This window comes from Scyliorhinus torazame, chromosome 6, assembly GCF_047496885.1.
Source record: "Scyliorhinus torazame isolate Kashiwa2021f chromosome 6, sScyTor2.1, whole genome shotgun sequence".
Taxonomy (NCBI): Eukaryota; Metazoa; Chordata; class Chondrichthyes; order Carcharhiniformes; family Scyliorhinidae; genus Scyliorhinus; species Scyliorhinus torazame.
This window is the reverse complement of record NC_092712.1, coordinates 302,574,452-302,600,098: the sequence shown is the minus strand read 5'-3', so window position 1 is coordinate 302,600,098 and position 25,647 is coordinate 302,574,452. Positions and strand designations below refer to the sequence as shown.

The 25,647-nt window shown below is 50.0% G+C and overlaps 1 protein-coding gene across 2 annotated transcripts in view; it reads left to right on the top strand.

The window, feature by feature from the left end:
• Positions 1 to 25,647, top strand: part of LOC140425534 (leukocyte elastase inhibitor-like) — a 62,442-nt gene that overhangs the window by 19,286 nt on the left and 17,509 nt on the right. For both annotated transcript variants that reach the window (XM_072509937.1, XM_072509936.1), the window contains exon 3: positions 21,241 to 21,378. In XM_072509937.1, coding sequence (XP_072366038.1) covers positions 21,241 to 21,378 — 138 coding nt within the window. The remainder of the gene's footprint in view (positions 1 to 21,240; positions 21,379 to 25,647) is intronic.

Sequence of the window (25,647 nt, the reverse complement as noted above, 5' to 3'; positions counted from 1 at the left end):
CCTGGCATCTACCTACTGCGCTGTGCTGTCTTTCGGGCAATCGCGGGCAGAATGTTTAAACCGTCTCCTTGGTAAAATGGGGTATTGAATACAATTATGCAAACTTTCTGCACTGCGACAGGCCAGGTGGCCTGGTTACCATGGGGACAAAGGGGCCCAAATCGAGCATTACGAAGAGAAAGATGCAAAATGTTCACGCTGGAAACCAAGGCAGAAGTAGCTGGGGCTGATTGTGGGTTGACTTTGTCTGAGATTTTGGATAGAAAGAGAGGGGAGGTCTCCAAGATGGACAAAGGACGGGTTCTAGCATGGTCAGTAGAGAAGGGATATCCGGCAGGATTGGTGGTGGGGGGTGAGGTGGAACGAAGAGAGATGGTTTCTAGTTGAAGAGGTGCCGTCTGGAGGGTAAATGTGAACCGTGCCAGAGGGGCCCGGCCAATGTCCCAAACTTTGTAGGGTTCTGGAGGACAGCCTTCTTTGAGGCAATGCCGTGCCCGAGATTGGCAATCTTCGGGGTATCGGAGCAGCCAGAGCTACACATGGGAGGGGGCCAATGCCCTTGCTTTCACTTCCCTAATCGCACGCCGGAGAATCCTGAGGACTGGCAGACCTGGCGGTATTTCTCCACCTGGAGAAGATCAGATACACCACCCGAGGGTCGGAAGAAGACTCCCTCCAAGCATGGGGGCAATTCGCCGGCCTGCTCCAAGACCTGTTCGGAGCCAACAACGAGTTGGGAAAATGTTGGGAATAAGTGAGAGGTGGGAGAAGACAGACTGGGACACGCAACTCTGGGGGGGGTGGAAGAGAGGGGGGAACTACAGGGAGAAGCACTGGCCGGGGGGAGGAGACAGGCCCCACCAGGCCGGCAGCAGAAAATTAAGGGAAAGCGGGCGGGTGTTTGGGGTGGGGGGGGGGGGGGGGGGGGTGAAAGGGGAGAATAGGAGCTTCGGACAGAACACCCTGAACAAAAGAGCGGGATGCCAAGGAAGGATCAGGGAGGAGGGGAGGGGGGGGGGGGGGGAAGAAGAGAAAAAGACTGGCAATATGTATGGAAGAACCCACACATGCTGTAGATATTAAATGTAAAGTGTTGCCGTGTATAAATTGACAATACCAATAAAAATATTTTTTTAAAAAGAGGTGCAGCCCTTGGAAATATAAGTGTTAGGAAAACAGTGTGAGGTTTTTTTTAGTTATTGGTCTCGCTGGGGATTGTAATGTCAATTGAAGAGACCAAAGCCAATATCTTCAGTCTGGCCACTAATTCCAATCTCTGCCCAGCCACTGTTGCAGCTCTACCTTCTTGATTGTTCTTTGCCCGACTATTAGTGACAATTCCTTCAGCTATCTTGGCCCTTGCGCTCTCTAGAATTCCTTTCCTAAACCTCCGGACCTTTTTGCCTTTTAAACCTTTGTCTTCTTCTTAAAACCCATCTTTAATCAAGCTTTTAATCACCCCTCATTTTGTTTTTATTTTAAGACTGTTTAATGTTATCCGATGTGACCGCAAGAGTTTGCATTTGTATAGCACCCATCCTAATGTCCTGAGGAATGAGGTAATTCCAAAAGTTACAACAGAGAATGCTCAGCAGGCCTGGCAGCATCTGTGGAGAGAAACAGGTGTTAACTTTTCAGGTCGATGTTTTCAACCAGAATTTATTTTCGTACATTTATGTGTACAGTGAAATAAGAATTTGCAGGGAGGAAGATTTCCCTAATTGGATGGCTTCAGATCTTGTTTAGATTTATTTTTTAAAATAAATTTAGAGCATCCAATTATTTTTCTTTTCCAATTGATGGGCAATTTAGTGTGGCCAATCCACCTAACCTGCACATCTTTGGGCTGTGGGGGTGAGATCCACGCAGACACGGGGAGACTATGCAAACTCCACAGATCTGTTTTCTCAATATCAGTGGAATTAAAAAAAGGTGGGAGTTTATTTATAAAAAAAAAAAAAAGGATTCGAGAATCTCACTTTGTTTCGATGATATAGCTTCCCGGTATGGACGGCACGGTAGCACAGTGGTTAGCACTGTTGCTTCACAGCGCCAGGGACCCGGGTTCGATTCCCGGCTTGGGTCACTGTCTGTGCAGAGTCTGCACGTTCTCCCCGTGTGTGCGTGGGTTTCCTCCGGGTGCTCCGGTTTCCTCCCACAAGTCCCGAAAGACATGCTTATTAGGTGAATTGGACATTTGGAATTCTCCCTCTGTGTACCCAAACAGGCACCCGAGTGTGGCAACTAGGGGGATTTTCACAGTAACATCATTGCAGAGCTAATGTAAGCCTAATTGTGACACTAATAAAGATTATTATTACTATTATTCCCATAAAACTGTATGCAACAAATGATTGTGAGAATCTGGCAGAGACCAGAAAAGTTGGACAACCAAGGATATATACAAACTGTGATCTTAGAAAGTCTACCACAAAGTCTTTGTGACTCTGAAGTTGTTGTGCTGCCTCAAAGTGGTTGGGGGGGGGGGGGGGGGGGGGGGGGGGGAAGGAAGCAGTTAATCCCAGTTAAACGTCAGTGGCACTCGCACTAGTAATACTGACATTCCATTTTTAAGGTGAACAAGGCAGTTCAGGCAAGTATTACTGCTGCTGTTCATTCCCGCTTCTTCCCTTTTTGGGGACAAGATTTTGTTGCAAGATTGTGTTTTTAAGGAACTGAAAAGTTCAAATGAAGTATTTACTGGGTGGATAGTGATGCAACAGATTAGATTCTAACAGATTAGGTTTCTGCTCTTTGACCAAAATGAGTTAGCATGCTATTTGTCACCGTGAATGGACGATCCAACCACTTCCTTCTCTTTAATGTAACCGAGGTAACGTCTTTTTAAAAAAAAAAAACTGATGCTACTCTTTGGGTTGTTTCTTTAACTCTTGCACCCCCCTCCCCCCTTTAAACTATTTGACTATTAATGGGATAATCTTCGTGCAGATGGGCTGACAAGTGGAGAAGTGTGAAGGCATCAATTTCAAATTCTTCACATTCTCATTCCGCGAGCTGTCTTGATGTGCTGAGAACTCGGAGGGAAGATTTCGGGCATTCGGGCATTTTTTTTTTGTCCTTTTTTAAAAAAAAAAAAAAAAAAAAATTGTTCTTTTGAACATTTTTTCTTCTTTTGCCTGATATAAAATTTAATTGGCGGTGTGCATGGGGTCGGGGCTGAGGGCACATTGACAACAGCTCTGCTCCCGATGGCCCCGGGAAAATGTTCTAGGGGTCCAGTGGTGGTGGCAACGCTGATGATTTGCAACAAAATTCCGGAGCTGCAGATCTCTAATTCCTTCCCCCTGCCCCAGTCCATATTTCTCCCGCAACTCCTCCAGCCTCGCAAAAATGACTTCTCAGGAACATGTCTTTTAATATCCTACCTCCCCTCTCCTTCCATCTCCGAAACCTCCCATCCCACATCCCAGGCTCAAACCTATGGGTGGTTTTCCACCTAATCGGCATCTCTCTTGACCCCGCCCACAACTTAAAGTGCTGCCTCCAAATCATCAGCGTTGCCCCCACCACCCACCGGACTCCCAGAATATTTACCCCGGGGCTATCGGGAGTGACGCTGTTGCCAACGCCCTCGGCCCCGACCCCCTGCACAGATTCTCCTCCATTCCAACCCAGTGGGACTCTTTTTTCCTTTTCCCCCCCCCTCCTCCCCCAACCCCTCACCTTTTTCAGCATTCGCCACCCAGTAATAATACGAATAAATTCACGAGGCCCAACCCCCTGCCTGCCGTTCTCTCTGCAGTACTTTCCTGATCCTAGCTACCTCCCCCGCCCCCCAAAATAAACAAGAACTTCTCCACCTCCTTGAAAAACGCCTTTAGTAATAAGATTGGCAGGCACTGAAATATAAACACCTCCTTCATCACCACCTTCAGAGCCTCTCATACCACCGCCTGTGATATCTCTCCCATGCAATTAAACCCCACGTATTCCTCAATTACCCTCCCTATCTTTTCTCAAAAACCTCAGTTTCCACAGCCGATCTCCACCCGGCCTCTGCACTGCCCCCTTCTCCAAGACCATGTCCGCCTAATGCGACACGTGATCCGAAATTGCCAAACCCTTAACCTCGGCCAACACTGACTTCCCCACTACAACAAAACTCCATTATCGAGTAAACCTTGGGGACCGAAGAGATAAAAACGAATACTCCCGCTCTCGCGGGTGCAAAAACCTCCACGGGTCCACTCCTCCCATTTCCTCCATAAGTCCAGTCAACACCTTTGCCCCCCTCCCCTGACTGGGCAAGCGAGCGTGGCTGTGACCTACCCAGCCTTGGCTCCTGCACCAAGTTACAGTCCCCACCCACTATCAGTTCATGCGAATCTAAGTCGGGAATCGCCCCACACACCACCTTCACGGACCCTACATCATCCCAGTTGGGACCATACATACTTGTCAATGCCACCAACCCCCCTGTCACTATCACATATCTACCCCCCTGGTCCGCCACCACCTTCTCCATTTGGAACCTCAATCTCTTGCTAACCAAAACTGCTACTCCCGCACCCTGCTGTCAAACCCTGAATGAAACACTTTGCTTACCCAGCCCATCCTAAGCCACACCTGATCCTTCACCCTCAAATGAGTCTCCTGTAACATAGCCACATCGGCCTTTAAACATTTTAGGTGCGCGAGCACCCTTGGCCGCTGACTGGCCCTCCCAACCCCCTCATATCCCACCTAACTAGGGGTCTCTTATTCCTCCCCTGTCCCCACCTTCCTGTCCACCGTCATCAGAACTCCGAGCCCTGATGACTTCCGGTTGCGGTGAGGATGAGCTAGCCGCACGTTTCGGCGGCTCCAGCTCCGACGGACCTTCGGGCTCTTTTTAAGAGCCCCAACGGGAATTTTTTCGGCCGAGCAACCCGGTGTGGGGTGTGTGGGAAGGGAGTCCCCCCCCCCGAACGACGGAGGAAAAAACCGGCAGCGGCGGCTGCAGCCCGAAGAATCTTCAACTAAAAGGTCAGAGGGAGAGGAGAACAAAATGGCGGCGGAGAAATCGCAGGCGGCATGGGGGCCTGAGCAGGACGAGGTCGTGAGACGGTGCGTGGACCTGCTGAAGAAGGAGGTACTGACCCCGATGCTACAGGCAATTGAGGGGCTGAAGGAGACTTTAAAGACCCAGGAGACTGAGCTCCGCGTGGTGGAGCAGAAGGTGTCAGGTATTGAGGACGAGGTCCTGGGCCTGGCAGTTCAGACTCAGACGCACGAGGCACTTCATAAAAAGTGTGCTGAAAGGATCGAGGCCCTTGAAAACGGAGCGCGAAGGAAGAACCTTAGGATACTAGGTCTCCCTGAGGGTGTGGAAGGAGTGGACTGTGGAGCGTACGCAAGTAAGATGCTGAGCTCACTGATGGGTGCTGAGGCCCCTGCGGGCCCCATGGAGGTGGAGTGGGCAGGTCGGATCCTGGCGAGAAGACCAAAAGCGGGAGAACCACCGAGGGCGATAATCGTGCGATTCTACCGCCTCAAGGACAGAGAAGAGGTCCTGAGATGGGCCAAAAAGGTGCGGAGTAGCAGATGGGAGAATGCGGTGGTAAGGATCTACCAGGATTGGAGTGCGGAAGGTGGCGAGAAGGAGGGCGAGCTTCAACCGAGCCAAAGAGGTTTTGCACAAAACGAAGGTGAAGTTTGGGATGCTGCAGCCGGCAAGACTATGGGTCACTTATCAGGAGAGACACCATTATTTCGAGACGGCGGAGGAAGCATGGTCCTTCATCAATGAAGAGAAACTGGACCGGAACTGAGGGACTGATGCTGCAGGGAATTGTTCTTGTTAATGTTATGGTGAAAGTTAAGCGAGAAGTAAACAGGGAAGGGGGGGGGACACTGGGGAAAAGTGGACGCCGGTGAGGGGGGAAAGACGGGACATAGTCGGAGAATGGGGAAGGGGAGGGGGAGGGGAAAGGGAGCTGCGCCATAAGAGGCGGGTCAGGTAAAGGGATGTTCCCGCGCCAGAAAGAATAAGGCGGGAAAACAGGCGCAAGGGAGTTCACTCACACCGGGGGGGGGGTCAAGGAGTGAGCAGGAGTAGCCGGGGTCAGTTGAAGTCAGCTGACTTGCGGAAGTGATATGGGGGGAGCAATCAAGCTAGATAGGGATCTAGCGGGGGGGAAGGAAAAGGGGACAACTGGGTTGCTGCTGCGGAATTCCAAAAGGGAATGGCTAAAGAGTGGGTGGTCGGGGACGGTGTGCGACGCTGGGGGAGCGAGCGGGAGCGCGGAGGCGGGATATGGGACTGGCCTAGAGAAGGTAATGGCTAGTTGACACGGGAGGGGGGGCAGGTAGCCCCCTAGTGAGGCTGATCACGTGGAACGTGAGAGGCCTGAATGGACCGATTAAAAAGGGCCCGAGCGCTCGCGCATTTGAAAGGACTAAGGGCAGATGTGGCTATGCTCCAAGAGACGCACCTAAAGGTGGCAGACCAAGTTAGGCTAAAGAAAGGATGGGTGGGACAGGTGTTCCACTCAGGACTGGACGCAAAGAACAGAGGGGTGGCCATTTTGGTGGGGAAACGGGTAGCATTTGAGGCAAAGAACATTGTAGCAGATAGCGGAGGTAGATATGTAATGGTGAGTGGTAGGCTGGAGGGAATGGAGGTCGTGTTGGTTAATGTGTATGCCCCAAATTGTGACGATGCGGGATTCGTGAGATGGATGCTGGGGCGTATACCGGACCTGGAGGCAGGAAATTTGATTTTAGGAGGGGACTTCAATACAGTGCTGGACCCAGGGCTAGATAGATCCAGCTCAAGGACCGGAAGAAGGCCGGCAGCGGCCAAGGTACTTAAGGGGTTTATGGACCAAATGGGGGGAGTGGATCCATGGCGATTTCTTAGACCTAGGGCTAGGGAGTATTCCTTCTTCTCCCATGTCCATAAAGTGTACGCCCGGATAGATTTTTTTTGTTTTAGGAAGGTCGTTGATCTCTAGGGTGGAAGAAGCTGAATACTCAGCCATAGCGGTTTCGGATCGTGCCCCACATTGGGTGGACCTGGAAGTAGGAGAGGACAGGGAGCAGAGAACACTCTGGCGATTAGATGTGGGACTGATGGCGGATGAGGGAGTGTGCAAGAGTGAGGGGGTGTATTGAGAGATACCTGGAGGTCAATGACAATGGCGAGATCCCTGTGGGAGTGGTCTGGGAAGCACTAAAAGCGGTGGTCAGAGGAGAGCTGATCTCTATTGGGGCCCACAAAAGGAAAACAGAGGCCAAGGAAAGGGATGGATTACTGGGGGAAATTTTAAGGGTGGACAGGGAATTTGCAGAGACCCCGGAGGAGGAGCTGTACAGGGAGAGGAGGCGACTCCAGACCGCGTTTGACCTTCTGACCACCAGAAAGGCGGAGGTACTGTGGAGGAAGGCACAGGGGAGGAGGTACGAATATGGGGAAAAGGCTAGTCGCCTGTTGGCGCACCAACTGCGAAAGAGGGCAGCAGCGAGGGAGATAGGAGGAATTAGGGATGAAAGGGGAGACACTGTGCGAAGGCCAGGAAAGATAAATGAGGTGTTTAAGACCTTTTATGAGGAACTGTATAGGTCTCAACCCCCAGAGGGAGAGGAGGGGATGCGGAATTGAGGTTCCGAAAGTGGAGGAGCAGGAGGTGGCAGGCCTGGGGGCGCCGATTGAGGTGGACGAGGTTATTAAGGGACTGGGAAGCAGGGAAGGCTCCGGGGCCGGATGGGTTCCCGGTGGAATACTACAGAAAATATGTGACTTGTTGGCCCCGTTGATGGCGAGGATGTTCAATGAGGCCAGGGAAGGGAGGACTCTACCCCCGACTATGTCAGGGAGGACTCTACCCCCGACTATGTCGGAGGCGACGATATCGCTAATTTTGAAGAGAGACAAAGATCCGTTGCAGTGCGGGTCCTATAGACCTATTTCACTGTTGAACGTGGATGCAAGTTGCTGGCAAAGGTACTGGCATTGAGGATAGAGGACTGTGTCCCGGGGGTGGTGCACGAAGACCAGACAGGGTTCGTAAAAGGGAGACAACTGAATGCTAACGGTGCGACGACTATTAGGGGTGATAATGATGCCCCCAGTGGAGGGGGAGGCAGAGATAGTGGCGGCAATGGACGCAGAGAGGCATTTGATAGGGTGGAGTGGGAGTATTTATGGGAAGTGTTAAGGAGGTTTGGGTTTGGGAACGGGTTTATTCGCTGGGTTAGACTCCTTTATGGGGCACCAACGGCAAGCGTAGTTACAGGTCGACATAGATCGGAGTATTTCCGATTATATAGGGGAACAAGACAGGGATGCCCGCTGTCTCCATTGTTGTTCGCGTTGGCAATTGAACCTCTGGCCATGGCGTTGAGAGGTTCCAGGAAATGGAGAGGGGTGATTAGAGGGGGAGAAGAACATCGAGTCTCGTTATACGCGGATGACCTATTGTTATACGTGTCGGACCCAGCGGGGGGGATGATAGAGGTTATGCGAATTTTGAGGAGTTCGGGGAATTCTCGGGGTATAGGCTAAACATGGGGAAGAGTGAATTATTTGTGATACATCCAGGGGACCAGAGCAGAGAGATAGAAGGCTTACCGTTAAGGAAAGTGGAAAGAAACTTCCGATACCTGGGGATTCTGATCGCTAGGAGCTGGGGAACCTTGCACAGACTTAAATTGACACGGCTGGTAGAACAAATGGAGGAGGACTTCAAGAGGTGGGACATGCAGCCTTTATCGCTGGCGGGCAGGGTGCAAGCAATTAAGATGATGGTCCTCCCGAGGTTCTTATTTGTATTTCAATGTCTCCTATATTAATCACCAGGACCTTTTTTAATAAAATAGATAGGAGCATCACGAGCTTTGCTGTGGGCAGGAAAGTTCCGAGAGTAAGGAGGGGTTCCTTCAGCGTAGTAGGGATAGAGGAGGACTGGCACTACCGAACTTGGGAGATTATTATTGGGCCGCCAATGTGGCAATGATACGTAGATGGATGATGGAGGGGAGGGAGCAGCGTGGAAAAGACTGGAGAGAAAGTCCTGTAAAGGGACGAGTTTAGAGGCGCTGGTGACGGCACCGCTACCGCTCTCACCTAAAAAGTATACCACGAACCCGGTGGTGGCGGCAACACTGAACATATGGGAAGTGGACAGGAGACAGAGAGGGGTGCGGGGAGCCCTGGTGGGGTCCCCTATCAGCAACAACCATAGGTTCGCCCCAGGAAGAATGGATGGAGGATTTCAGAGCTGGTACCAGTTGGGAATTAGGAAGGTGGGAGATTTATTTATAGATGGGACTTTTGCGAGCTTGGGAGCATTGGAGGAAAAGTATAAGTTGCCCCGGGGAAATTTCTTGAGATATATGCAGGTGAGGGCGTTTACTAGACAACAGGTGAGGGAATTTCCATTGCTCCCGACACAGGGATACAGGACAGGGTGCTTTCAGGGGTGTGGGTTGGAGAGGGCAAGGTGTCAGAGATTTACAGAGAGATGAGGGAAGAGGTGGAGGAGTCGGTGGAGAACTGAAGGAAAGTGGAAGAAGAATTCGGGAAGGAGATAGAAGAGGGTATGTGGGCTGATGCCCTAAGCAGGGTAAATTCCTCCTCCTCATGCGCCAGGCTTAGCCTGATTCAATTTAAGGTGCTACAATAGAGCACACATAATGGGGGCAAGATTGAGCAGGTTCTTTGGAGTGGAGAACAGATGTGGGAGGTGTGGCGGGAGCCCGGCAAACCACGCACATATGTTTTGGGCATGCCCGGCACTGGAAGGATATTGGAAGGAGTGACTGGAGTGATCTCGCAGGTGGTGAATGCCCGGGTCAAACCAAGCTGGGGGTTAGCTCTATTTGGAGTTGCGGATGAGCCGGGAGTGCAGGAGGCGAAAGAGGCCGATGTCGTGGCCTTTGCGTCCCTGGTAAGCCCCGGCGCAGGATCCTACTTATGTGGAAAGAGGCGAAACCCCTCGGACTGGAGGCCTGGGTAAACGATATGGCGGGGTTTATTAAACTGGAGCAGATAAAGTTTGCCCTGAGAGGATCGGCTCAAGGGTTCACCAGGCGGTGGCAGCCATTTCTCGACTGCCTAAGGAACGTTAGAGGGAAGACAGATGACCAGCAGCAGCAACCCAGGGGGAGGGGGGGTTTAGTTTAGTATAGGTCAATAGATAACGGGGTTTTGTTACTTGTGTATGTTAAAAATTTCTATTTTGTTATCGTTCCGTTTGGTTTGTAAGAGGGAAAAATGTTGTTTAGAAAAAATTTTCAATAAAATATATTTAAAAAAAAAAGAACTCCGAGCCCTGCCCACTGGACCTGACTCACCCCCTCCCATTGTTACCATCAAATCCCCTCCCAGAATCCCCCATCCACTTCCTCTCTGAAATCCTCACCCAGTATCCGATCCCCTCCCCACCCCACACCCTTTCACACCTCCAAGGCCCGTTGAAACCAGCCCACCAGGCCCCGTGTCTGTAGCCCCTTCCCCCACCACACCTCCATTCACAAGCTAACTTAAGCTCCCCAGCCCAGGAAAACAATCAGAAAATACATACCCCCCGTCAACCAAACTTATCATGTGCAAACATACAAATCCCAGAAAAACAGTTGCTACAAAAAACAAAGAGAAACATTGACCCATAAAACAGCATGAAGTAAAAAATAGAACTCTATGTGCACTCTTCCAACTCTTTCTCTTCTCTCCCCCCCCCCCCCCCCCCACAATAGTCCAAGACCAGTCCTCAGTCCCATTCCTCACTCTGCCCCAATCCTTCCACCTTCACAAACGCCTCCACCGTCTCAAAGTAAAAGTCTATGGAGTTGTAGGTCACCCTCCACTTCGCTGGGTACACTAAACCGCACCCCCCAGTTATAAATGCCGTTTTCACTCGGCCGAGGCCGCCCGCCTCCTCGCTAGTTCCACCGTTAAGCCCTGGTAAATGCGAACCCTATCAGCTCCAGCCCACTGTACCTCCCGCTTCTGCTTCGCCCAACTCAGGACCTTCTCCTTCACACGGTACCTGTGGAAGCAAACAGTCGCTGCTCTTGGCGGCTCACTCGCCTCTGGTTTAGGCCTCAAGAACTGATGAGCCTGGTCCAGTTCATACCGAAAGGGATCATCTCCCTCCCCCACCAACTCTGCCAACACAACATCTTGGCAAAGTTCTCTGTCGGCCTCGGCCCTCCACCCCCTCGGGCAGGCCCACAATCTCAAATTGTGCCGCCTCGATCTATTTTCCAATTTTGCTCACGGCCCTTTTGTTGGCCTCGGCCACCCCCTGCAGCTCCTCCCCCATCAAGGTGAGCTGATCGCTGTGCTGCGACATGGCCTCCTCCACTCTCCATTTTCTCACCCTGCACCTCGACCGATGCCTTCGACACCTTCACCGGGGTAATTGCCTCCACCAACACCTTCAGCCCCCCCCCCCCCCCCCCCCCCCCCCCCCCCATGCCACCGCTGGAAGTCCACCGTGGGGCAATTTGTGATGAAACCTCCAGCAATAGTTTGCAACTCTTACTTGCTTTTTTTCTCACTGCCTTCAAACGTGGCTCTCCAGTGATGCCTTCAATTACCTGAAAACTCCTGACTGTAGTTCACCACCTTTGTCCAGCAATTAGTTAATGTTGGTTTAACTATGATCAACTTTTACTGTTATTTCATGCCTGACATTACAAAGGAACATGAACACATCGGTAACACAGTGGTTAGCACTGTTGCTTCACAGCGCCAGGGCTCCAGGTTCGATTCCCGGCTTGGGTCACTGTCTGTGCGGACTCTGCACGTTCTCCCCGTGTCTGCGTGGGTTTCCTCCGGGTGCTCCGGTTTCCTCCCACAAGTCCCGAAAGACGTGCTTGTTAGGTGAATTGGACATTCTGAATTCTCCCTCTGTGTACCCTAACAGGTGCCGGAGAGTGGCAACGAGGGGATTTTCACAGTAACTTCATTGCAGTGTTAATGTAAACCTACTTGTGACAAGACAAATGATTCTTATCAATATGCAATTTTGCAACTGGCCTGCCTGTTTGGTGTATGATGTTCTAGCCAATCTGACATGAACCGCCTTCCACATAATCTAGGGCGAGGCTGCCTCCTGCTTCCCCATTGTTGCAACTAATCTCCAACATTAGTTTATCTCAATCAGACAATGATCGCACAGGAGTGATTAGATTGTGACTTGCATCAGCAAGTCTGTGGTTTCAAAATGGTGCACTTCAAATGGTTTGCAGGATGGTCAGTATTGTTTTGCAAAAGATGTTTAATCTGCTCCTATTGCCAATATTGCAAACTTTTATATTGCATCTTTTTAATGAAATGCCTCCACGTTTCACAAGAGGCCATGTGAAGCAAGTATGGCCTGGAACCCTGTCGGGAGGCACTGGGTCAAACGATCAAAAGCTAACTCAAAGAGAGCGACTTTAAGAAATCCTTTTTGAATTTGTATCGATTGCAACCGTGGCATGTTTTTAAAAATAAAAAATATTCCCAACAATTCGTCTCCATTCCCAACCTGTGATGGGTTTGCAATCTCAGATTTTAGTTTGTGTGTGTGTGTGCTCTGCAGTTCAATCCGTGGATAATGGGACTCTCCGGTTGAACCCTACATCTTTTTTCCCCCCCCAATATTTCTGGTCAAACTACTTTTTTTTTTTTTTTTTTTTTTTTTTTTTTTGTTCAACTAAAACGTGTCCTTAAACTAAATATTACATCCAATTCTCCACCTCTGAAATGGAGATTCGTCTGAAATTCCCTCATTGTAGGGAACACTAAGTGGACCAGATACAAGCACTTTCAAATACCTTGAACTTTATTTAACCTGGACTGTATCGACTTATTCTTGATTGAAAGAGCCTTAGGTTTAGAGTTGGCCGCCTATGTCTGCTTTCCCCTGAGCCTTCTGTTCCAGCTCCAAATACTTTTCAGATTTTGCCAGATCCTTCACCGTCTCCCCGTATTTCAGCATTAATCATTTGTCAGTTGATCAACGCACTCTTTCAGCTGCTACACTCGAATAATCTTGATGGTTTCAGCAGGCTCGAGGCTACAACTGCGCATGTACAGTAGGTGCTTCCCCCTAGTGCCCGAGTGCCATGACACAAACACAGTCTTGTGTTTGCGCGAGCTTGTAACTCTGGAAAAGAGGCAGTCAATTTACAATAGTGACTGCACTTCAAGAATACTTAATTTACTGTTCGGGGGTTTCGGGCAGTGGCCCCCAACCGTTTTTATATATCCTACCCCTCTATACACTGTACTATAAAGGAAAGTTGAGGTGCAACTACTTTCTCTGCATTGTTTCCTTTCTGGGAGCTTTGCTTTTCAGAATTGTGATGACATGCATAAAGCAATTCTGTACATAATATTGTGCATGACTTCCGACCACTAGGTGGCAGTGTAAACCTACCATGTGATCCTGTGTCTGGGGAGTCTGGAGTAAGTTGTGTTGGAGGATGGATGTATTTTGCAGTAGTTCTATCGCAGTTAGTTAGTGTTAGTGGTTTATTATTTTATTTATCCTCATTATCGTTATCACGCAGTTGTTTCACAATAAATTATTTAAACTAGATGTTCTGTAGTTCATCATTCATATCGGCCAGTCTACAGAACATGACAAGAAATCACAGAAAATACACTGTGCAGAAGAGGCACTGGTCAAATTACTCCTTCCAAAATGTATCACCTCACACTTTTTTCAGTGTTAAATTCCATCTGCCACTTATTTGCCCATTTGACCACCTGGTCCATATTTTCCTGTAAGCCAACACACCCGACCTCACATAACCTGGCCACCTCCTTTCCTGTGTTTTTTCTTTACTGCTTCTCCCAGGGTTTTTGCGCCCGTTTTTGCTTTCTGCAGGCGTGTGGGACCGGTATGTGCCGTTCAAGTCCTGTTGCTGAAGCATGTGGGCCTGACCAACATTCTAAAGCATGTGTGTATGGACTTTCCCAGCCGCCGCATGTGCTGGATGCTTTGGAGATGCCAAGCACTGAGCTGAAGACTAAGGTTGCCAGCCGCAACCAAAGAGCTGAATTTTCTTTTTAAAAAAAAAAAAACATTTTATTAAGGTATTTGTAGTTTTTATAATAATAACAATAACGGAAACATAAACATGGGACAAAAAACATTTCCATCCCTATTACGCTCTTCGCACCCCCAATCCATGAAACAATAGCCTAATTCCACAGCCTAGATTTCTTTTCCCCCTCCCCCCTAGATTTCTCCAAAGAGCTGAATTTAATAAATCTAATTAATTCAACCTTTTTGAGTTTAATACAAGCAGACATTTGCTCAATTCATTACTTAACCTTCCTCAACTTGTGAGGTGGATGCAGATTGCATCAAATTCCAAAGATACACATTTATGCCAAAGGCTAGATGTACTAGGAAAGGGTTAACCTTGTGAGGAGCAGCATAAAATAAAATTATCATTTTCTCCCTCCATCTTTAATTGCAGACTGACCTTTCTAATGGGACGAGCAACTGGGATCGGCTTGGAATTTTCCAGTTGGCTTCTGGCCATAAGGCCATCATAATCCCTGAGGACCATAGGCTGCTCTTCCCTTTTTTTGAGAGAGGGAGCTGACTGGTGGTGATTTATCAGAGGGTCACCACACCTCCGGCAAGAAGGATGACCTCTGCTGGTCATTGAACCAATGCTGTTGGCGTTGCTCCGAATCTGCTGTGTAGCCCACTGAGCTTGCCTACCGGTCAGAGAAATGGCACAGGGGTGGGATGGAAAAGGAGTGTTTATGTAGGCTAACCAAAATAATATAAGGGGCCCTTTTGACCAAGGGGATTGGTCAGGCGGGGAATTCTGGTGGCGAATGGCCAGAGTGCACATGATCCAAAGATAGAAAAGCGGGGGGAAACTCCCAGGCTGCCCGAGAATAAAAGAGACAAAAGGTGTTAAAGGATATAGGACCAGAAATATGGGATAGTTGGTCATTCTGTGCCTGCCTCCACCATCCGGGCCTAAACATTCAGGCCCTGGATTTGCTGTTTTCTTCACCTAAAAAGTAAACTTCTAAACATAAGGGCGCGATTCTCCGGCCTCGTTGCGCTCTCCCTCGAGCGAAACAAGGCCGGTGAATAGCGGGAGAGGCCGGAAACGAGAACCGTGCCAGGCGCCAAACAGTTTGCGATGCACCCGGCCCGCTCCCGTAGGCGAATTCGGGATCTCGCTGTTGTGTGGCGAGAAACCAATTATCACCACTTAAGCCCTATTTCCATACAATTAACGGGAGCCACCCCATATCCAGTGGGCTCCTGTGGTTCATCAGCCTCCCCAGCAAGTGGTCACGCTGGTGCCAATTAGTACTCCTTTTGGAAAAACGTGAACCTGCCGAAGGGCTTCTGCGGGGAGTCGAGGAGGTGATTAGCCATCTTCGCTCACAGGCAAAGAACCCAGGGGCCCTGGGCTTGCCATCCCAGTGCTCAACGGGGTTGGGGGACCCTCGGCAGGGGGGGGGGGGGGGCATTCTCCAGATGGGTGAGGTGGGGGGGGGGGGGCATTCTCCAGATGGGTGGGCCACCATGGGAATAGAGGAGGGGGCAGGGGCTGGGGGGGGGGCACTGTGTCTGACACCAGCATGCCAACCCTGGATCATGTGTACCCGTTCAGGGGGCAACCCTAGTCCTTGCCTCTCTGCCCCACTTATCACCGAAGCCTCTGGCCATGCGGCAGAAGGCCATTGCTAATAGGGAATTGGTGATTGTGGTTAAGTGAGCACTTCACACGACCCAAGTGGATTCCCGTAGGTGGACCATGTGGATGTCATGGCCTAGCATCCCACTCAGACCGTGATGCCTGGACACTGTGCCTGAACACTGCGGGAGGCAACCCCACAAAACGCAGCAGCCAACATCCAAACACCCAGGGGATGGGACACAGCTCCGGGGACATGTCCACAGCCGGAGGGTGGCTGATTGCTATTGGGAGGGGGAAATGCCTGGAGAGATGGGCCAAGGGCTCAGAGGTCGGGCTGCGTTACGGAAGAAAGTGACAGCGGAGTCATATTAGTTGTGGTCTAGGATGATTATTGTGTTTTACAATTCCCCACTCCCCCAATGGTGCCCTCAGTGATCCTCCATGTGCTTTTCCTGCCTCGCTCTACCTATGTCGAGCTGTGTCCCCAGGATGTATATCTGAGGTGATGGCAGCCAGCCGCTTGCCTCCCATGGCCTTCGATGCGCCTGGCGGGCATCCTGTGGGAGCTCTGGGGAAGGCAGGCCCCGGCGCACTTGGCGGCACATGCACTGCCGTGCCGCCCTGTTCCAGGTGCTGGCTGTGAGACGCGGCCTCATCAGAGGGGTGGAACCCGGGGGAGCTGGTGGCCACCATCGCCAGTCCATGGACAGGTCCGGGTTGCCAGCCAGTGCCCCCTCCTCCTGATCGGTGTCTGTAGGGCCCTGGGATTCACCTTGCGACAGAGAGGGCAGCTGGTTCAAGCCCCGGCTGCCCCTGTATCATCTGGCTCTGCCAGCCCAGGTGGCTCCCTGATTCCTGTGCCATCGTGTCAACGCCCTCGGCGATTCACCTCCGTGATTGGGCCGCTTCTCGGCAATGCCCACCTGCGACTGGGTCAAGTTCTGCAGCGGCTCGGCCATTCGCACCTGAGAGCGTGTCTTACTCGATTGTGTCTTCCTTGGAGCTCCCCTCCGAGGTGGTCTCCTGAGAGGCTGGAGAGGAGGCCACCCGGGATGGGCAGGCTCCCGTCAGCTGGAGGACGGGCGGGAGACTGGACATGTAGTCAGTGGGAAGGATGGGTCAGTCGGTATGCCAATAACAAGTCCTGTTTGACACGTCCTCCGGGTGGAGCCTGGTGGTTCCTCACCTCTCCGACATCCGCCAACCTCTACATGGGTGACCACCCTGTCCTGGGCCACCCCAGTCACCCCCAGTCACGCTCCTCGAAGGGGGTGAGGATTCTTTTAAATCCGGCAACCCCCCCCCCAGTCAGTCTGGACCCTCTCCTGATGATTGTGGGGGAGCTTTCCTAAGGGGAGACAGAGGGCATCATTAGCCACAGTGTGGGGGTTGGGGGGGGGGGGTCTGAAGGATGGGTTGGAGGGGGGGGCTGGGAGTCGCATGGAGAGTTGGGGGTGGATGCTCACTTGTGGGCGGAAAGGTCTCTTGGTGGGGGGTGCGGGGGGGGGTTACTGAAGGCCAGTCCTCCTGTTCACACCTCCGGAGCTTACAGCCGCTGCCATCTTGTCCCAGGCAGCACTGGCTGCCCTGTTGCTGACCCTCCGGGACCCTCGGAGATCAGGACATCTCTCCTGGCCTCCACTGCATCGAGGAACGTTTCCAGGTCTGCATCCCCCAAATCGTGAGGCAGGTCTTCCTGGCACCATTGTTGCGCGCTAACTTGGTTGGCTGAGCAATTGCTGCTCGACCTCGTTAGCGGGAGGCTGGTGAGCACGGTGCCGGCGAATCGGCTGGCGAGCCGTCTTTTGCGGCGAGAAGCCCGGGGTGGGGGGTGTAGAGGGTTCCATCTCTGCTACTCCACTACTGGGCCGATATCTGGGGTTTGAGTACCTGCGTGTGTCTCTCTCCAGCTGGCACTGAAACCTCAGAGGCCAGGGGATGCCGCACTGGGACACCTCCACGGAAGAGAGCACTGAATCAAGCCTGCCGTTTATCCCTAACCGGAAGCCTGAGGCTTATATCACACAGATATCCAGACCCCCACCAATGCCCAGGTGATTCTCTCTCTTGTCGGTGGTGCAACACCCACCCGGTTCCTACTTCGCTGGAGTAGCTTTCCCAAGAGAGAGAATAGGACACTGCTGTTTATTACCTAACCAGCAGCCTGTCCTGAGTGAACGGGTTCGAATCGTTCAAGATGACTCTAGATTCTCGACCCCGGAATTAAGGTAAGGAATATCTTAACAATGACTTGGTCAGAGATTGCTGGTGAGAGATTGAAGAATTGAAACGACTCCAATTATCAGCAAATCGAGGTTTATTGCAAAACCCAGGTCAAAATCATCAAACAGAAGAAATTATAATATCTTAATCTCTAACACAAACTAAGTCTATTCAGGAAGTACTATAACGGACACAACGTAAAATCTTATTGTTACACAATTTTAGCAACGGCACAAAACGCAAATCAAGCCCCTGCCCCAAAGCCTCAACCACTATCAAAGTCAAGGGAGTTTTGCAAGCTGCTGCAGGGTACTTACGGTCACAGGCTGCAGGAGGTCAAGTCAAAGGTGGAGAGGTCAAGCCAAGGGACCCTCAATCGAAACACAGCCCCTTTTATATCCGTTTTACCTGGCTTTTTCCTGTGTTCGGCCAGCCCCTTTTGCATTGAATCCATAAGGTTTAAAGTTCCCGCTGGTCCTGCCCCCTTTGAGCCGGTCAGACCTGTCAAGATGGGAGTACCTCCCCTAGGTCCACCTCCAGTCTGCTTTTTGAGATAACGAGGTTGAGCTCCCTTGTGAAGATTTTCAAAGTCTTCCATCTGCTCCGGAGATCGCTGCTATGTTGATGGGGTGTTGATTGGATTCTGCTCTGGTGGAGGCAAAGTCATTTACGTCTGCATGGGGCTATGACCATCCCATTGTCCTGCTTGCAGGCAGGCCCCTTTGTATTACCATGCCCCTTTGTCTGTGTTTTAATCTTATCTAGTTGTCTGGCTCCTTCTTCCTTGTAGCTCCTAGGGGGGGGGTTGTAAATACCTATGCCCCTACTCAGCTCAGCGGACCAAGCCTGCTGGGAAATTTGGTTACGTTCCTTTGGCTGAAAAGTGTCCAGTTTACAGTCTCTGGGTTTTATTCCTGGGCAGTCAAAAAAGGGCCGAATTGCCCGAAAACCTTACAGGGGCCTCGTTAAGTGGGCCAATTCACATTGGGTAGCGTTGCCAGCCTCACAGGGCCGAATTCCAGTTCCTGCTCACGACCGCGCTTCAAAATCTTTCTGGAGAATTGGGCCCAGAAACTAGGGCAGGAATAGGCTTTTTGGCTCTTTGAGTCTGCTCCCCCAATCAATATGATCGTGGCTCATCCTCTATCTCAATTCCATATTCCGCTTTCACCCCATACCCCTTGATGCTATAAAATAATATCTCTCTTTCTTGATTACGTTCAGTGATTTAGCCCCCACACTTTGTGGTAGAGAATTCCCTCCCCATTGAGTGAAGAAATGTTTCCTCATCTCAGTCTTAAATGGTCTACCCGGTATCCAGAGAGCTCCTCGTTCTAGATTTCCCAACCTAGTCTGTCCAGCCCTGTTCGAAGATGTCCTCTCATACTTCTGAACTCTAGTGAATACAGGCCCAATCAAACCAATCTCTCCTCGTAGGACAGTTCCGCATTAGCACAGTGAATCTCCGCTGCACTCCCTCTTTGGCAAGTATATCCTTTCTTAGGTAGCGAGTCCAAAACTGCGCGCAATACTCCAGGTGTGGTCTCACCAAGGCTCTGTATAACTACAGTAACACATCTCTACTTCTGAACTCCAATCCTTTTGCAATAAAGGACAACGCACCATTTGCCTTCATAATTGCTTGCTGCACCATCCTCTCCATTTTCATTGACTGGTGTACAAGGACACCCACATCCCTTTGTACACTCCCTAATATAATGATACTGTGAAACCCAAAAAGGAAATGTATAACTTTACATTTAGCCATATTTTCCTGCATCTGTCAGGTGTTTACCACTCATTCAACTTGCCTGAATCACCTTGAAGATTCCTCGCAGTCAGCTTTTCTAGCTTTGTAGGTTTCTAGCTTCTGTTTAAATTAATAATAATCTTTATTGTCTCAAGTGGGCTTACATTAACACTGCAATGAAGTTACTGTGAAAATCCCCTAGTCGTCACACTGCGGCGCCTGTTCGGGCACACAGAGGGAGAATTCAGAATGTCCAATTCACCTAACTGCACGTCTTTCGGGACTTGTGGGAGGAAACTCCCGGAGCACCCGGAGGAAATCCACGCAGACACGGGGAGAACGTGCCGACTCCCCACAGACTTGTGACCCAAAGCTGGGAATCGAACCCAGGACCCTGGTGCTGCGAAGCCATAGTGCTAACCACTATGCTACCGTGCTGCCAACATTTCTGAAAACGCAGTCTGCGTCCCAGGGATGCAGGGTTCAGAAAAAGAGAGAGAGCATTGTAAGCACGGGAAACCTGTCCGGACCCAACTGAGGCAAGCCAGCTAGCCAGTCCAGACACTACTTTTGCTGTTGTCTAGTGGGGTTAAATAGTCTCCATAGTTGTTCCACACTATAGAATGGAAAATCAAATTACACTGAGATGAAACCTATACTCGCTGAGTTAGGAGGTCGGGGACTCCTGACTCCCAAAGCACCTCGGACCTGTCACAAATGCGTTGGCTGATAACTGGACGCATATGTTCAGTGCTACCTTTTATCACACTTACTTCACGCATGGCTACCCAGGTCGGGTGACCGGTGCGGAGCCCCATTTTCGAGGTGAGTGTCCAAGGGAGGGCGACGGGGAGAGGTTCCAAATTGAAGCCCCAGGTAAGGGACAAAGACGAGGGCCAAATTTGTCCTGTTAAGTTGTTGAAAGAAAAGAGAAATAGACTCCAAATTAAAGAGCTGACTGGAGCAGACTTTAAAGCAAATTGGACTTCTCTGGGGAAAATCCGAGAAGGCAGATGATGGTTGATGGCTCTGTTCTCCGGACCACGGGGACAAATGTACCCCTTTGGAGCAGTGGTGTTATGCTTGGCATGGCCGCCATTTTGAAGTTGTGCTTGAGGTGTAACGGAGTGCATTCTGAGATCCAGGGGACCGGAATCTGTACAAGGTGTGCCATTGTTGAATCTGTCCGAGTGGGAGTGATTTTAAAAAAAAATAAAATAAAAAAAAAATAAATAAAAAAAAAATTCGTAAGACTTGAGTCTTCAACGGTGGGGATTGGAAACTCGTGAGAAAGACAAAGACAATGTTTCAGTCAGATTGGTTGGATCACCATGTGACAAACGTCTGGGGTGAGAAATCCAGTGTATCATGTTTGGTTGCATGTGTCAATTGTTGTGCAGTGTGCTGTGTTTAACCACAGTTTACCTTTAATTCACAGGTACCTCCTCCTTGCCCTGAATGTCAATGTTGTAAATTGTTTTATCTTTCTGAAATTGTACAGTAAAAGTTTTTATTTCTGTCTGTTCCAAACACGTGGAATCATGTGGCTTTTTTCACTTTGTTAGCGTATTGAATCTAAACTTTTCTAATTGACGACTTTTCTCTCTTCCCCCCCCCCCCCCCCCCCCCCCCCCCCCCCTCTCTCTCAGGTGCTTGCTTTTGATAAAGTACAAGACCTTCACTCTGAATTTCAGAAATTGCAAGCGACGATCAACCAGCCCAGTGCTAACTATCTGTTGAAGCTGGCCAACCGCCTGTATGGGGCAAAGACCTACACCTTTCTTGAGGTGAGATGGGAGCTGGTTGGAGTAGAACTCTATTAGTGTGTCAAAAGTTTAATGGGGCTCAAAATTGCAAGTTTGCTCAAAGTTGTTTTTAAATAGGCTGATCAGGGAAATATTGTTAGCAGCATCAATTACAACGAGACTAGAGTAGAGTGTAATCTGTGGTGATATGCATTTACATTGATGCACGTAGGCTAGCTAGATACTAGATGGAGCACCAGTGACATCACACACACCCACTCAACCAATAGATCAGTTAGATAGGATATGACCAATGGACAGTCACGATACACACGGAGGTGACACGACCACAGGGGGGCATTACACCAACCCATATATAAAGGACACCACACACATGATCAGCCTCTTTCCAGTGGAGACAGTCAGTGAGTAGAGACACTGGGTTGATTCAATATTAGACCCACCACGTGGATTGCAGCAACTGGTTAGTCAGTCTGGGTAGCTATAATAGGATTAGCAGTAGTGTCGAACCCGAGTAATAGAAGTGTAAATAGTTTTAATAAACGTGTTGAAGTTATCTCCACGTCTGAACCTTCCTTTGTCAAGTGCACCACAAGGAAGCCGCTTGTGTTACACCTACAACATAACAAATCATGATACCAGGAGTGAACTGTTTCAATCCATATAGCCATACCTCAGCGTGCAGTGGCAACCAACAATACCCACGCAAGATGTTCGAGATCCGGGTTCCGCAGCAGCTCCAGTGCCACGGGGATCTCCGTGAAAACTGGCGGGCATTCCGGCAAAAAGTTTGAAATCTTCCTGGTGGCAGCCGAATTAGAAGAAGTGGCCGATCCTGAAAAAACAGAGCTTCTCCTCACCATCGCCGGTGCCAGAGCAGAAGAAATATTTTAAAAATTCAAGTTCTCCAAGGGGCAAAACAGGAGCGACTTCCAGGCAGTCCTGAACAAATTCTGCAAATACTGTTGAGGAAAACACACTCCAACCAGCAAGAAAAGGTAAGAGAAGCGCCAGTACTCACCTCTAGGCCGAAATCTCGGAGCAGCGAACAATTTTGGTCGGTGGCCATCTTTCTATAGGGACTGCACTTGCGCAGTTGCGCACAGAACGGGAATGTCCGTATGCGCGAGAAGCCGCACATGCGCAATCACGAAAACGGCCATCGGTAAAGGAACAGCGATCTGCGCATGCGCAATCGCTTCCTACGTGCTACGTCACGCGCGTCATGATGTCAGAGGCCCTGGACCACACCCATTTAAAGGGGAAACGTCCCAAATCAAAGAAAAATATCTTTTTAAAGCTGTAAAACAACCTTCCTTCACCTTGAATGACAGCACAAACCTCAAATTGAACTAGGACATGAAATTAACCTCCGAAGAACCCTGCAACAAGCAGTTACCTACGCCCAAACTGATGATTCCGACCTTGAATACTTCGATACCAACCTTTACATTTTCTCTGGACCTCGCAAGCCCAATGCCAGCTCCGACGCAAACAGTGATGAGATGGTCCTAGAAGACTGTGACTTGGACGAACCTTTCACCTTGGGAGACTACCCCAGTACCAAATCCGAACCGCAACTAGACGTGTTGCACATTGGCGACCCCCGTATTGACGCAGACGCGGATTCGTTCTTCGGATTTGAGGATCTTCATCCCAGCATCTACAACATCCCGACTCGTGAGTGCAGGATGATGCTGAAGCCTGAAACCAAGAGACAGAGAGCGGTACAGCACTGTGGTTAGCACAATTGCTCCAGGGTCCCAGGTTCGATTCCCGGCTTGGGTCACTGTCTGTGCGGAGTCTGCACATCCTCCCCGTGTGTGCGTGGGTTTCCTCCGGGTGCTCCGGTTTCCTCCCACAGTCCAAAGATGTGCAGGTTAGGTGGAATGGCAGTGATAAATTACCCTTGGTGTTCAAAATTGCCCTCAGTGTTGGGTGGGGTTACTGGATTATGGGGAGAGGGTGGAGCTGTGGGCTTGGGTAGGGTGCTCTTCAAAGAGCCGGTGCAGACTCGATGGGCCGAATGGCCTCCTTCTGCACTGTAAATTCTGTGAAAATCTATACATGCCCACAGAGAGTAGCCTGCTGCCCCACACAGTGTGGTCCACGCACCGCTCCGGGTTCCCGGTGCTACGAAAGAAGACACGCAAGACTCCACACTGCAGTCCTTGCACACACAAGACGTGACTCCAGTGTCACAAGCCTCCGCAGCGAGCTCGTGGACAGCCTCCACAATAGAAGCAACGCAATACTCCGACGCGCAGTCCTTGCAGGAACAAGACCACGAGGGTCTAGCAACCTCCTCTGACCAACTAGCGACAGACAAAGCAAGTCTGCCATGCTCAAGCAAACAGCAAGAAGACTATGACAGTCTACCACGCTCCAGTGCACAGCAGGATGACCATGATGGTCTATCATGCTACAGTGAAGAACAAAGCGACGATGACAGTCCAAGCCCAAATGAAAGACAACAGCAAGACAATGACAGTCCACCCACATTGGTTGCATCATCAGATGAAGACTCTGACAATTTACCCAACCCAAGTGAACAACAAGCAGCTACTGAGGCTCTACCCACGGTATGTGAGACGAGTGATGACAGCATCCCACTTCCCATGCAAGATGTGCAAAGTGATAGACCTCAGCTAGTGTGTACAGAGGCACTCGACGATCACTGTGAGACCACTGGTGACTCCGGTGACACCACGATACTTCCACCCTCATTCGCTCGAACCTCTCCACAAGTCAGTGCATTCCTGCATGTTCCGACTCCAGACGTGCAGCTTCAAGAAATCTCAGCTGACTCCAGTGAACCTGCTAAGACTCCGGACGGGGAGCATCAACAAACCAACACTGACTCAGTTAAAACACTCCAGGTGGGGAGCAATCAAACGCTGACTCTGATTCACGTAAGCCGGACTTTACACCAGACCGGGAGTGCCGCAGCCTCAGTGATGGCACGTTCCGGGTGACAGCAGATGCCACAACGACAGGAGATGGATCACTTAACAATTACACTGGGTCAGTAATAACCAGCAGCGGCTACAGTCCAAGAGGAATACACCAATATTCACCACAGCTATATCCACAAACTTTTTCCACACCACACCAGCAGTGCAGCCAATGACAGCTCATGCTGGACAAACCCAGTATTCAGGCATGCAGCAGCAAGCAGTCTATGCAGCATATTCTCAAACTGGCCAGCACTACGGATTGCCCACTAATGGAATCAAGACCGAAGGAGGACTACCGCAAGTGCAATCTGCACTACAGACTGGATGCCTTAGTTACAGCCCAGGATTTGCTGCACCCCAGCCTGGCCAGACGGCATATTCCTATCAGATGCAAGGTTCTAGTTTCACACCATCACCAGGTATTTATGCGAGCAGCAATCCTGTTTCCGCTTCAACGGTCCTCAGCGGGGTCACCCTTCCAGCACAGCACGAGGCCAGAACCAGTATGTACAGTCTTATCCAACTTCAACATCTGGCACATCCATGACCTCGAATGATACTGTTGATGGTACCTCTTCAACGTCAACACCTTATCAGCTACAAGATGCTATCCGACAGCACCATCACAAACATCGAAAAAAGAAAGGGATTCCAAATCAGACCGCAAAGTGATTTGACCACTTCTTGGTTCCTGTGGCACACGGACGTTGATGGGGTTCATAACCAAGAGAGACATTTGACCATGATGATTGGTGGTTTTTGGACTCCCACGAATGATTTGGACTTATTGTTTAATCACTGTTCCCAAACCTTAAATTTTTTGTTCAATTTTCTTAAGTGTACAGAAAATATGTAACGTATAAAAAAAGGGGGGATGTGGTCATGTGCATCAGAAAATATGTAACGTATAAAAAAAGGGGGGGATGTGGTGATGTGCATCAATGTAAATGCATGTAGGCTAGCTAGACACTAGATGGAGCACCAATGATATCTCACACACACACTCAACCAATAGATCTGTTAAATAGGATACGAGCAATGGACATTCACGATACACAAGTAGGTGATACGACCACAGGGGGGCATTACACCAACCCATATATAAAGGACACCACACACATGATCAGCCTTTTTCCAGTGGAGACAGTCAGTGAGTACAGACACAGGGTTGATTCAATATTAGACCCACCATGTGGATTGCAGCAACTGGTTAGTCAATCTGGGTAGCTATAGTAGGATTAGCAGTAGTGTCGAACTCATGTAATAGAAGTGTAAATAGTTTAATAAACGTGTTGAAGTTATCTCCACGTCTGAACCTTGCATATTGTAGTAA